General features: G+C 35.7%; 1 protein-coding gene across 3 annotated transcripts in view; it reads right to left on the reverse strand.

The window, feature by feature from the left end:
* Positions 1-14,762, reverse strand: part of mindy3 (MINDY lysine 48 deubiquitinase 3) — a 190,421-nt gene that overhangs the window by 128,339 nt on the left and 47,320 nt on the right. For 2 of the 3 annotated variants that reach the window (XM_039736227.1, XM_039736228.1), the window contains exon 4: positions 13,109-13,288. In XM_039736227.1, coding sequence (XP_039592161.1) covers positions 13,109-13,288 — 180 coding nt within the window. Of the gene's footprint in view, positions 1-13,108; positions 13,289-14,762 lie in introns of those variants that run through there. The other variant, XM_039736229.1, reaches the window with a different exon arrangement.

A 14,762-nucleotide genomic window follows, 5' to 3' on the forward strand; every position in this document is an offset into this window, starting at 1 on the left:
AGCAAAAAGTGTCTTCTGCATAAAGTGATATTTTATGGTAGGAGGCATGCACTGAATATAGGAGATCAGATCATTATAGCAGAAACAGTGGCAACAGGTTCGAGAGAGAGAGAGAGAGAGAGAGAGAGATTAAAGTGAAAGGGCAAGACTGGACATCCATGTCTGACTCATTTACTATTCAGGAAAGGAATTGCTGAGAAAAAATCAAGTTAGCAAGAATTATGGCCCTGTTTTAAGCTTTTAATGATGAAACTCACCCCAAAACACATTTGATTCATAACCTACCATAGGTACAAGTTCATTCAATCAAAAGCTTTTTCTGCATCAATTGATAGGGCTGATGATAAAAAGCCGCTTTTCCACTGCATAGTACGGCACGACACGGTTCAGTACAGCTCACTTTTGCGGGGCTTTCCACTGGGAACAGTACCTGGTACCTGGTCCTTTTTTTAGTACCACCTCAGCCGAGGTTCCAAGCGTGCGAACCGTTACCAAAATGTGACGTGTAAACTCTGCTGGTCACTGATTGGCCGGAGAAAATCGTCATTACTGCATCACTGGCTATTCTTTTCTTTAAAGGTACAGACACGCGGAAGTTTCGAAAGTTCTCCAGCCACTGAGTGTTTGTAAAACCGGGAACAATCACATCCCACCACTCTGAAGCACGGTTAAATGTCCAAACAGATGGTCTGTTGCGGCGACTTTTTTGCAAAATGTGGAAGATCTGTAATATACAGAATCAGCATTTTAATGTTACACTGGCAGTTAAGTTAATTTTATGCTTTGCAACAGTGATAAAAGTTAGCTAGTGATGTGTTTTTTTTAGATACTTAACCTTGCGCGTCGTCGAGCTAAAGTGTTGTCGTTGTCTGCGTGTTGTTGTAAAAGTTCCACAGTGTCACGGCAGTAGAGGCGGCACAACTCTAACGACACGTGAATAATCCCACCCACTCTAAAGCGGTACTAAACTGCAGTGAAAGCAAACCGAGCCGAACTGAGCCGAACCAAGGTGAGCTGTACTGAACCGTGTCGTGCCGTACTATGCAGTGGAAAAGCGGCTTTAGTGAACTAGTAATACATGACATGTGGCAGCTGTATGAAGCTTAATGGGCCTAGATTAATTACACAAATTAGTTTGTAACTTTGTAATTGCTTATGCTGAAAACTTTGCATTAGAGTAAATGAGAGAAACAGGGTGATAGTGTAATAACCACAAAGACTGATCTAGCGGTTTAAGAAGAATGATTATAGCTGAATTTACATAGGAATGCAATGCAGATAAGAATATAGCACAATTCAACATCTGCAAAAAGGGGTGCAAGACGATTCCAGAAGGCTAACAGTAATGAAGGGTGCAAGCCATTAGGAGCCACCAACTTTTGAAGGTTCATCAAATAAAGTGTCTCCTTCAGCTCAAGCAAAGAAACATAAAAATCTAACATGGACATTATGTTAACTGGCAAGAGATAGTTTGTTTAGAAATAAATTTAAATCATATGGTGAAGGTCAAAAAAAATTCTTAAAAAAAATGACTAATTCAAGAGGATTTATTGAGGGTGTCCACTTCATTATTAATAGTCAACGTGGATGCAAATATCTCATTTCTTAATAGTTTAAAAGCTAAACATTAACTGTGCTTAGTGCTATAAGCATAATAATGTGCCCTGGTACAATGAATCTCAAATTGTGCCTTTTGCTTGAGCAGGTACTTAAATTCAGAGCAAGTGTAACTAATGTCTGCCATAAGACTTCTTTCAAATATGCAAGACACAACTTCAGCTCCTTGACTCTACTCCAGCACTCGAGCCAAGACTGATGAGAAGCTAACAACAAAATCCAGTATTGTCCCCATAAGAGCCATTCATACATAAGCATGTTTAACAACCGAAACATAAATATCACCTATAAACTCATCAAATACAGCTGCCTGTATTTTTGTAATATGAGTATATTGGGAAAAGGATGCTAACGATAGAGCTGCCAGGGAAGAAGAAAAGAGGATGGCCTAAGCAAAGGTTTATGGATTGGGTGAGAGATGACATGCAGGTGATGGGTGTAACAGAACAAGATGCAGAGGACATAAAGATATGGAAGAAGATGATCCGCTGTGGCAACCCCTAACGGGAGCAGCCAAAAGAAGAAGAAGAAGTATTTTTGTAATATTTAGTTTTGTACAGCAAACAGGAATTAAATCACCAGAGCAAGTGTGAACACTAAGATCACTAGTTTAAGTGAATTAGCATTGGAAAGTGATCCAGTAATGATGTGGATCTGATGCTTTTATCAGAAAAGAGCAAGGCCAGCTATTGAGAAATAAAAGTTTAATCAGTTCTTGTGCTAAATTTATAGTAGGAAGGGAAAATGGAGAAAGTCTTCACAGCAGGATTAAGCAGTCTGTATTAATATGTCAATCCCAAATTCTGCTTTGATTATCATGAAGCAGCTTTGGTTTTAAAATGGAAATAAAATATTAAAATGTTACTCATAAAATCGTGCCAAAGTTCTAAAACAGAAAAACAATTTAGTTTTGTGTTGTGGCTATTTTAACAGTCTTTGTCAACAGAATGATCCAAAATTTGTAAGCCATAATTACATCTTTTTGTTTTTAGCTAAACAGCTGTACACATTGCATACTTTCAGTGAATATTTCCCTAGCAGCACTGAAGCAGACATCCATAAAATAGTGGCACCCATAGAATACAACATGGAGGGAAAAAGTTATAAATAAGAAAAAAAATATTAAATGAAAAATGAATGTCAAAAGATTCAGAAATGCCAAAAAGGTCAAAGATTATAATGTAAAAGGAACACCATTCTACATTTATTGAGCCAGTCGCAGACAAAGAAGCAACGGAAATGTGCCAGTTATCCAGCCTATTAATGTCCACAGCTGGCATTTTCATCTGCTGGAGGAGAACTACAACCACCCTCCTGTGCCATATAAATAGTCAAGGATGGTCTTCCTCTTATGTTCAAATCAAGATGGCAACTCTTCAGTCAAATACTGCCTATCGTTTTCAATAATTATGAAGTAATCACTCTTTATTTGCAGAAAGTTAACTAACAAACACATGAAAAATATAATGCAAAGAAATTAACAGTGTCAAATAATTTTGGTAGAATAGCATATATTTACAACTAGAATTGGCTAGAGGATCAACCAGTTATGAGTGGCCATCCCACAAAATTTATAAATGGTGGGCCAATTCAAAAAAATGCTTAATTCATTGAAAACTCTGACACAACAAAAGTTCTGGAAGTGAAGTTCAGGAATGCTGACCCAGGCTGACAACTGTCACGCTGTTGTCATTCCAACAGTCTTCCACTAAATGTCAATAAGACAAATGAGCGGATTGTGGACTTCTGGAAGAAACAGAAGAGGCACTAACCCCCCGACCCCCTCCCTCCCTCCCTCCCTCAAGTATTAAGCATTCAGTAGAAAAGATGGACAGTTTCAGCTACCTCTGTATCCAAATCATGGAGGATCTGACATGGTCCAATTACACCAAGTGATGTTGATCCAAAATTAGCTATGACACAAGCCATCCCAGTAATGGTCTCTTTTCTGTGCTGTGGTCAAGTAATTGCTACTCCTGCCTAAAGTCCACAGACACTGAGGAGGAGCTTTTTCCCCACGAGTCCACCCACATGTTAAATAAGAAAAGTGTCTAGAAAAAGCGTGGTGCCCTATTGTTAACTCTCTCACATTAAGTTATTTATTTATTTATTTTTAAATTATTATTACATATTTATAATGCTATAAATAATTTTTGAATTTTAAAGTTATGTATTGTTATTCTCCCTTCATCTTCGTCTCACGGCACAGTCAACAGAGTATTTTACAGCATATTGTAAAGTATGTATAATTTGCAACAGATAAAATTCAATTTGATTTGAAATAAATTGACCTAATCACATTTGTTGCAGCACATATGGAACACGTCCAGGCTCTTTGGATCCAGGTTGCCAACCAAAACACTAATTGAGGAGGAGGAAGCCCAACAAACCGAACGAGGGGCACTCTGAAAAGAAAGAATTATGCCGCCATCACAGGTATTTTTGCCTTTATGTCCCAAGGACAATATTGAAGTGTTCCGACTGATTTACGATAAAGCGGCGATACAACATCACTGGCCAAAGGCAAATTGGGCATACATAATTGCCCCATTTCTAACCGAAGAATGCATCAAATTATTGAAACCCTAAGTCCTAGAAGGATATGGAGTGACGATAGATGAATAAGCATGATTCTGCAGAGAGTGGAAGGTCAATGTCAAACATCCTGTCCACACACAGGCATTCAACATCTGGGATAAGTTAACCTGATGTTGAAAATCGTAGACATATTCTGCAGAGGAAGATGTACAGATCATAGCTTGTGATTACCAAGGTTATTATAGTTTTGCCTTCTTATATTAATTTTTATTTCTATATTTTTTCTGACCTAACATGGAAATTCAGTTTAGTTTTCCTTCATCATGTATTTTTAGTTTTAATTTAGTTTTTATTTCACAGACATTTCTATTTTTATATCTGTTAGTTTCCATTTTAGTTTTAGTAATTATTGTGGCATGGAGCTACTATGGAGTTTAGTTTAATGTCATAATCAGCCAGAATTGTACACTTAATAGATTTGGATATAATATGTGTTTAATGTTAGTGGAAGCTTACTACACTATATGGTTTATTATCTGGTTTTGTTTTTGCTTAAAAAAACAAGCATAATCAAAACCAGATACTGAATATGAAAAATTTTATAGAATTTAAATTTTTTTTTAACATTTTCTATACAATTTGTGCTGTGAGATGACTGTTGGCACTTTTCATCTTTTCCTTTTACTACCCAGTATGGGCCAATTTATAATGAAATTTATTTGAATTTTAAGGTTTGAGGGTTTTTTACTCTAAAGGTCTATGGCACACAACATATCCTGCACCAAAACAATGTGCTTTCAATTAAAGCCTTTGATATGGTAATCAAAAAATTCCTATACTGTTCTTTTGTTATTTTCTATCAGCCATTTGGATCTCTGATTCCATCTCAGGTACATACAATTTATAGACTGAATTTTGCCACCTGCAGGCCTGAAAAGATATCAAAAATCAGAAAAACATTTTCTTCTGTGTTCCGAAAGGTATGATCATGAAAATCATGGGGGCTTAGGAAGAACAGGCTCTGGGCTTGAATCAGTGTGCAGATCCCACCTAACTGTATTGAGGGAAACAAAGGAAAACAAGCATGTAATGTCAAAGATAGGGGCAGTGAGACTTGATTAGCCCATGCATAAGAAGAGCAATGAGCAGATTAAGAGTAGGTAATAGGTGTATGGATGGGCACAAAACGACAGAGTCGGCATCTGAGATTAGGAACAATATATACATTATATAAACCTGTTTATCCAGAGCATCGGAGGAAACCTGAAGCCTACCCCAGCAGGTTTGGACGCAAGGCAGAAAAATTGAAAAAAGGGGGACAAATATTTTAAAACATAATTCTGCTACTAGATTTTTTTCACAATATCAGGTATTTTGAGCTGTGAATATAAACTAAAAAATGATAAATTAATAAATATAGAATAAATACAAAACACATTAGTATGTTTAGTTTTTCACCAGTTAGCAGACTTTGCCTACCTACTGTAGTTCAGTACAGACATTGCCAATTCAGGAAATTTACAAGGTTTATATCCCTTCATTGATAAATTACGTTTTTAAAGCTAAAGTGATTGGTCAGTAACAATATGCTGCTTGTATGATGACCTTGTCAGTCTCTCGATCAGTGCAGTTTTATTTTCAAAAAGGATTTCTTCTGTGCAAAGTGGCAGGTGAATTATGTCAACAAAACGCAGACAACTGAGAAATAAATTGAAACGTTACTCACCATGATTGTGCAGTCCATACGGTAAAGATTTTGTTGACCAGCACATTCCGATTTCAGTCGTTTCAATTACATCTTGAATTACAACAAGTGCAAAGAAAGGCGGCATAGTAAATCACTTTCGGTTTTAGACAGTTTACACGCCCGTATTCAGCTCATTCTTTTAACGCAAATGTTGTGTGAACACCCACCCTCCTACACCAGCTACCGTCCACTGGATGAATACAGCCATATGAAAAAGTTTGGGAACCCCTTTCAGCCTGCATAATAATTTACTCTACTTTCAACAAAAAAAGATAACAGTGATATGTCTTTCATTTCCTAGGAACATCCGAGTACTGGGGTGTTTCCTGAACAAAGATTTTTAATGAAGAAATATTTAGTTGTATGAAAATAAATCAAATGTGAAAAACTGGCTGTGCAAAAATTTGGGCTGGATTATCTCTTTAAGCCTTCAACTTCACAGACAGGTGTGTCCAATCATGAGAAAAGGTATTTAAGGTTGTCAGTTGCAAGTTGTGCTTCCCTTTGACACTCCTCTGAAGAGTGATAGCATGGGATCCTCAAAGCAACTCTCAAAGGATTTGAAAACAAAGATTGTTCCGTTTGATGGTTTATGGCAAGGCTACAAAAAGCTATCTCAGAGGTTTAAACTGTCAGTTTCAACTGTAAGGAATGTAATCAGGAAATGGAAGGCCACAGGCACAGTTGCTGTTAAACCTAGGTCTGGCAGGGCAAGAAAAATACAGGAGCGGCATATGCGTATGATTGTGAAAATGGTTACAGACAACCCACAGATCACCTCCAAAGACCTGTAAGAACATCTTGCTGCAGATGGTGTATCTGTACATCGTTCTACAATTCAGTGTAATTTGCACAAAGAACATCTGTATGGCAGGGTGATGAGAAAGAAGCCCTTTCTGCACTCACATCACAAACAGAGTCGCTTATTGTATGCAAATGCTCATTTAGACAAGCCAGATTCATTTTGGAACAAAGTGATTTGGACTGATGAGACAAAAATTCAGTTATTTGGTCATAACAAAAAGAGCTTTGCATGGCGGAAGAACACCGCATTTCAAGAAAAACACCTGCTACCTAGTGTCAAATTTGGTGGAGGTTCCATCATGATGTGGGGCTGTGTGGCCAGTTCAGGGACTGGGGCCATTGTTAAAGTTGAGGGTTAGATGAATTCAACCCAATATCAACAAATTTTTCATGGTAATGTTCAAGCATCAGTCACAAAGTTGAAGTTACGTAGGGCGTGGCTGTACCAAAAAGACAATGACCCAAAACACAGTTTGAAATATACAAAGACATTCATGCAGAGGGAGAAGTACAATGTTCTGGAATGGCCGTCACAGTCCCCCATGCTTGGTAGCCATCAAATTTAACTGAACTGGAGAGATTTTGTATGGAAGAATGGTCAAAAATACCTCCATCCAGAATCCAGACACTCATTAAAGGCTATAGGAGGTGTCTACAGGCTGTTATATTTGCAAAAGGAGGCTCAACTAAGTATTGATATATCATCTCTGTTGGGGTGCCCAAATTTATGAACCTGTCTAATTTTGTTATGATGCATATTGCATATTTTCTGTTAATCCAATAAATTTAATGTTACTGCTGAAATACTACAGTTTTCATAAGGCATGTCATATATTAAATAGTAGTTGCTACTTTGAAAGCTCAGCCAATGATAAACAGAAATCCAAAGAATTAAGAGGGGTTCCCAAACTTTTTCATATGACTGTATATGTGGATGGCTCGTGGTGGATTACTTTCTGTTTTAGAGTTAAAAGTTACAAGTGCGAAAGACTAACTGCAAGAATATTTATTCAAAAAAGGAAACTAAAAATATTTTTGGTAAATTATTTTATTTCAGTTGGTCTTTCCAGCAACTTTAATAGTTTCGTTTAGTTTTAGATTTTTTTATTTTTTGGTAATTATTTTACTTCAGTTTATGAAAATGTTTTTTAATAATTGTTTCAGTTTTAATTTTAGTTTTCGTTAACTATAATAACCTTGATGATTACCAAACACACAACCAGAGACTCTTGCACTTCAACATTTGAACTAGGCCACTATGGACAGTCTAATTAAAATCCTTAAAAGACTGAGCAGAAAAGCTCTGTAAATATAGGGAAGACAAGGCCCAAGAAAAACAAAAGGCAGAAACTCAGCGCTCTGCCCAAAGAGAAATATTACCTCTTCAAGTCTGCTGCCACAAGTGCAATAAGCCAGGAACACACAACACTCAGCACTCGACAGAACGAGACGATTGAATGTGGACACATCCGAGGATCAAGAAATTATGCTTTTACAGTCACTAAGTGTTTCATTCTGCCTTGTACAGATACAGATGTATTTAATAGATTAAAGGATTCCAAAAGCAACATTTCCATTCTCACTCACCAATACATTGTTACGCAATAGTGGATTCAAGAAAAGATCAGTTTGAACTATACCCACAGAGAAACACAGTGGTACAGAACCACCTCCTGTATCATTACATACTTGGTGGAAAAAAACGGTGGCTACGATACTGGGGCAGCACTGGTCTAAGTTTTAAGGTTAGTGACTCAATCGTTACCCAGTGAGAATACAGGCCTAGTGATTGATGGAGTTTCCTTGTCTCAAAATGATTTCACCCATTCTTATCTAAAAAAGAGCAAACCTAAAGGTGTAGCTATGTAGTGCGATACCAAGGACCTTTTGGCATCCATGTAAGAATCATCTGTCAAGGCATCACGGTAGGAGGTAACGTCTACATAGATCAGCCCTAAGCCCTAGGCTCAGATACATTTTACTCATAGGCAAATGACAGCTTTCTTGAAGAGAGAACAGTGGGACTATGATTCCCTGAAATTTACCAGTAATGGTGTGATTTTGGACAGTCAATCTATCACTAATCCCATTCCGGAAGGGCCGTATTTAGAATTGGAAAATGATTTGTTATATTGCGATGAGCATGATGGTGCCTCCATGAAATTACTGTCAGTTCCAAGAACTTACCGGTGGGATATTTGTGTGTTGGCACAGTCCACCTGTTAGGACGCCATTAGGGGGCTGAAAAAACATTGGAAAAAAATAAATGTGTGCTTCTGTTGGCCAGCAGTACATGAGGAGATTTGCCAGTTTTGTGTCTCCTTGGGAGGTTACTCATGCCACTATAGGGTTTTTCCCTGTTGAATTATTATATGGGATTATTATATTATTATATACGGCCTAATGGATATCTAAAAAAAAAAAAAATGGTGAAAGGAGAAAATACTCTAGAATATCTCAGCCAGTTACGCATATGATTTTCAAAAATCAAACCTTTGTTAAAAGAGAATATTGAGCATGCGCAGATATCACAGTCTTGACTATAAAACCAATTCTAGAGACAGACCATGCCCCTTAACAGTGGATGGCTTCGCACAAGGAGACAAATCCCCAGGTTATGCAATTACTTTTGGACCTCCAGGCGTATACATTTATAGTCCATTATCATCTGGGTTTACTCTAATGCCAATGCCCTGTACAATTTTCACAACCTCTCAGTTCAGGTTGCCTGGGCTAAATGGTGGGTGGGGTTCTTTACAACTTGTTGTACAATATATACGGATCACAGACTTGTGTCCCACATCTCCAAAGCAGCGTTTATTTTTTTTACAGCAGTTTTAAATCAGTGCATGTTTTCCTGAAATGCAGTTTATATTTTTTAAACATCAAAAAGCCAAAAGCAGCTGTAACTGATAGCTAAAAAACCTCTACAGGCAACTATCCTGTGACAGAAGTGCAACAGAGTTCAGCTCTACTGTGCAGACCTTAGTAAGTGTTGCACTTTGAGTTTTGCATTAGCCTAGTTACACGATTGTGTCTTCTGTAGCTGTTTGCGGTTGCTTCTGAGTATCACAGCTTATATTTACAACTTATTACATTTCGTAAGTAATTATGAGTGGAAAGACAAGTTCCAACAAGATAGAGGACCAAAAAACATAAATGATTATCGCTAGAACCAAAACATGAAATGCCATTCGTGAATTGCACATTGAAAGTATATCAGAAGGTACATAATTTGTGTGTATGTGTTCATTACATACATACATGCATACATACATACAGGCATGCATGCATACATACATACAATTGGCCTAAACCTAAAATGAGGAACATTCAATATAGGGCATTTTTTTTGTTTCTACCAATATGCAATTTAATTTACTAAGTAGATGCAAACGGTTTCAACTTTCAAGATAAAGCTTTAGTGTAAATCAATATCAATTTCTATTTGAAATCTTTTATAGACTATGCTGTAAGCTTTGTTTAAGCCTACAACTCTAGCCCCCATTTTATTTTTTTCCACTTATTTGTTTTTACCTCTATATTTTTCAGTAAGGGTTTTCTTTTTTCAGTATATAAAAAAAACATTGACTTTACCCATTTTGTTAATAGTGGTGCACATTATAACACTTATTAGGGCTCCTGAATAACAACTCCAGAGTCTTGAATTTGATTTCCAGTCTAATCACTAACTGCAGCAAGTAAGCACATTCTTTACATCTTTGAGTGGATTTTCCCCATACCCCAAAAATAATCCACTCTAAATTGACTATGTTTGAGATAGTGCGGGTGAGCGTGCACTGAAAGTTATTCAGGGTTGATTCTTGAATTGAACCTGATGCTGCAAAATAAGGCTCTCAATTCCTGAAACCCTGAACTGAATTACCAAGTTGTTTTGTTAATGAAGTTTCATTAAAATAATTTTGGCTGCTGCCTTAGGAAAACATATTTTATGTTTCTTTTATCTTCAAACTGTGGTTGATCCATATTTACAAACACCAGAGTTTTTCTTTCTTTATACTTTTTGCTGGAATGAACATTACCTGCAGAATGATTCTTCATAATGTCATTATTCATAAATATGATTTTCAAGTTTTCATATATTGCTTGTGAATATTTTTATTATTTAAAATAATTTACCAACTTCAGTCTAGACAGGCATGTTCAATTTACGGAGAGTTGGCTGTTAGGGTCTTCCGTGTTTGGTCTATTGTGCCACCCCTCCTCCTCATCTTCCTTTTCTTTTTTCATATTTATTTTTGTGAAAGTTGTATGGCACTGATTTTTCACTCCTTATTTCCATTGGGACATAATACTATTATATATTTTGACATTTCTGAATCAAGATAATACTGTTGTTCAAGCTCAAGTGAGTTGTTTTGTAAATTTCTTTGCATTTAGACATAGGCACTGAACCTATGCTTTATTTTTTGTCAGACTTCTATTGAACTGACATGGTATATCTTCTATGCTATCTAATGTTTTTTCCTGTACCATGAAAACAGTGTAATCAAGAATACTTATATTCGCAACAAATGATATCTGCATTATTTTTTTCTCAGCCCTATATTGCGTAGCCTGCATTTTTAAACAATTATATATTAAAACCAAGGAGATAGGCTGTGAAATTTGGGTATTAAGCAGGAAGCTAATTTCTCTCTTTGAAATGGAAAACTACACTGAAAGCATTTGGCAATAACTATTAGTTAAAAAAAATCATTAGTTAAAAAACTGATCAAATGAGTTCATGTCAACCCTAATGTGCATAGCGCATGGATTGTTTTTTTTTTTCTTTATTGATTGAAATGCACTTTACAAAAGAAATAATGAAAAAAATAAGCCATCTGAATAAAATGCACTCCTGCAGCCTGTATGAAGTATCATAGGACGCTGAAGACAATGTATGTGCATGTATAAAATGTAAAATGTATTTAATTTTTAAAAACTGGAATATGCAGTGGTATTCCAGGTGTTCCAATCATATTAACTCAGTTGGAAAAAAATATGATCTGCTTGCTGTCAGTGCCAATATCAATGGACTTTTGTGACAGTGATTTAATTCTCCAAATACAGAACCGTATCTCTCATATCAAGAAAAAAAAATCCTATTTATTTAAAATGATTAAATTTGTCAATAGGTGTCTGCTAAGAAAGAAAATTTAAATATATAAATATTTAGGGGTAAAGAGAAAAACTAAATACACCAAAATTTCAAAAATGCCTTGATGGATTTGACGGATATTTGATGCTACAGAAAAAAAGCACACACATGTTGCTTTATTTCTCGATATTTGACAATAATAAAGCTGTACTGAGTGAGGTATTCTTAGGCAATGTGTCCTTTGTAGCCTCAGCTGTGATCACACAGAGAAATAGAGCATGTAGTTCAAGCAAATGAATGCTGCAAGCCAAACAATATCACTGTATAAGCCAACACTGTACTCATGCAGAGAAATAGGACTAGTGGCGAGAGAAAAAGGGCAGCTACCCTGCACACAACAAAGATGAGATGGCAAGCTATGTGGAAAATGAGATGTGAAATGGACAAAGAACAGTGAGGCGAAACTCAGAAAAGACATGGTTAGCAACTGGGCTTTAAGGGTCTCCGCATAATGAGATATAAAATACATATAAATTCAATTCCATATCGGACTGGCACCAGGGCTTGTTCCTGCCTTGCCACTCATGCTTACTCAGGATTAAGTGGGCTTAGAAAATGGTATGGTATGTTCAAGAGTAAGGAGCACCAGTGAACTAATAATATTAGTTCCTGGGTGGAAAAAAAAAACAAAACAAACAAATACTACATATAGAAAAGTACTTAGTTACTTACATAGTACTTCCGATACATCTGATTAATGTTTGCCACTATAACTAAAGACCTATTGTCTTAGAAACATTTTCAGGTGAGGCCAGGTAAAACAGCTAGTATATCTGGGATGTGCGAAGAAGAGTGTGTGCATGAGACCCAACTTAGCAGAGGTACAGAGGGGTACTGGCAGTAAAACAGTATTATTCCCACCAACATTTGTTGCAGATTCAGAATACTGTTATACATGACTTCCACTAAAAAATTAAATAAGGAACTGTAACAGTCAAAAGAAAAAAAGAAAAAATGCATGGTCATTGGTCACATGCTTTTCAATAACTCATACTTTAAAAGAACTAAAAACATGTTTTACATTATCTAGCTCAAATGGTACTCTGGTGCAGATTACTCCTTTGATGCACATTGGTTTATTGAAACATCCAACAGAATCTTCAGTTTCTATCTAAACCAGTTCATATGCATTTCCCTTGATTTTTTTTCGTGCAATAACTTAACTGTAAATTCCTTTACAGTCCACTCCCCGCCCCAATGACAGCTTTACTCTATTATATATTAAAAGATCTCAGTCTTACATGGTTGTTCATCTTCTAAACGCTGACTGGACTCTGGGGGAGTTTCAGAAATGCTGGCATTGTCTTCAGAGGTTTTTCCTTTTGCCCAGGTCACCAGACAGAAGGACTCAGATTTATTAAAACAAGCAGTTTCCATAATCTCACATAAAGTGTAACACAGAACAGCTTTCCTTTCTTCCTCTGTAAAAGAAAAAAAGAAAAACAAATCTTTGTAGAAGATGACTTCTATTTTTGTCACCTTAGATTCTAGTACTATGAAAAAATGACTGATACATTTGCCACATGCATTTACAGATTCATGTTGCAATAATGTCACTATTTTGCTCAAACGACCAACTCCATTATATTTTGTTAAAAACAAATGCAATTTTTGTGGGTTAATAATTTAATGGGAAATACAAACTTGCAACTTTAAATAGAAAAAATATTTTCTTACTGATGTTTATGCAGCTTACAAATCAAACCTGAAATTACTGAGGCATATTGCAGGACTACTGTAATTTTATCCGACACAAAGCACTTTACTATTGTGGCTTCAATGATGCATAAAAACTGAGTAACAGATCTAAATGCAGCTGCATAGTCAAGACATTTGATTTTTGTAGGTGAGAAGATCTGCACACTCAAGGTTTATTTTTTAAACTGTTATTTTAATAAAACCAATATACGGTAAATGAGGAATCATTTTGCTACCTAACTTCCTGTAAACAGAAACAAAGCAGACTTTAAAAGAAAGTGAAGGCAGAAAAATTGGCTTTTACATTAAAGAAAGTGGAGTAATAAACTGAGAAATGATAATCTGAAGAGTCGTCCTGTGCATGGAAAGGGACAGCAAAATGTGTCAATTTTATGAGTGCACTTGTAAAGCATGTTAACCTTGAATCTTCGTTATAAATGCATTTTATTAAAATTGTGGTTTGTAATTATGGCAAGAATTTTATTTTCTTTTATAGTATGTGCATTATGGATAACTATTTTTGTACATGATTTAATAGTTTAAAATGTTTATTTTAAGGGGACTGTATTTGTTTTGGTACTTCTTATGGTCACTTAACCTAAGGCCTACAGATCTTCAATTTGTTAAAAAAAATTAAACAGGTAACACGTGTACTTTGCAGTTTAAAAATACAATACCACTTCAATATAGAACATAAGGCTTCTATGTGGCTGGTTATGCAGGAGCTTTGTGTAAATTAAAAAAACACCTGTATAAATATAGTAAAAGTATACCTGAATAATAAAATAAAAAAAATAAAAAAAAATGCTGTAGAACAAATGATTGAAACTGATTAAAATCTATAAATGCAGGTATGTGATTTTTTTTATTTTTATTTTTTTAACAGCCTTATTTCAGATACATTTCTGTAAATTGCAGAAAAAATTAATGTGACAGCTTGTAATTACGAGTAACATTTTATTTTCTTTTATGCCATATGTATTTTAAGGAATATTTATTTATTTTAGTATTTTTATGGTCACTGAGCAATAAGCCTACAAAATTTCATTTTGTTAATAAATAACAGTTACCACCTGTGCTCTATAGTTTCAAAAAAATACAATTTAATATAGGAAATAAGGCTTATATGCATCTGGTTATGCGGGAGCTTAGTGCAAAAAATGTTTTTAACAGTAAACTAGGGGGAGAAAAAGAAAA

This window comes from Polypterus senegalus, chromosome 15, assembly GCF_016835505.1.
Source record: "Polypterus senegalus isolate Bchr_013 chromosome 15, ASM1683550v1, whole genome shotgun sequence".
Taxonomy (NCBI): Eukaryota; Metazoa; Chordata; class Cladistia; order Polypteriformes; family Polypteridae; genus Polypterus; species Polypterus senegalus.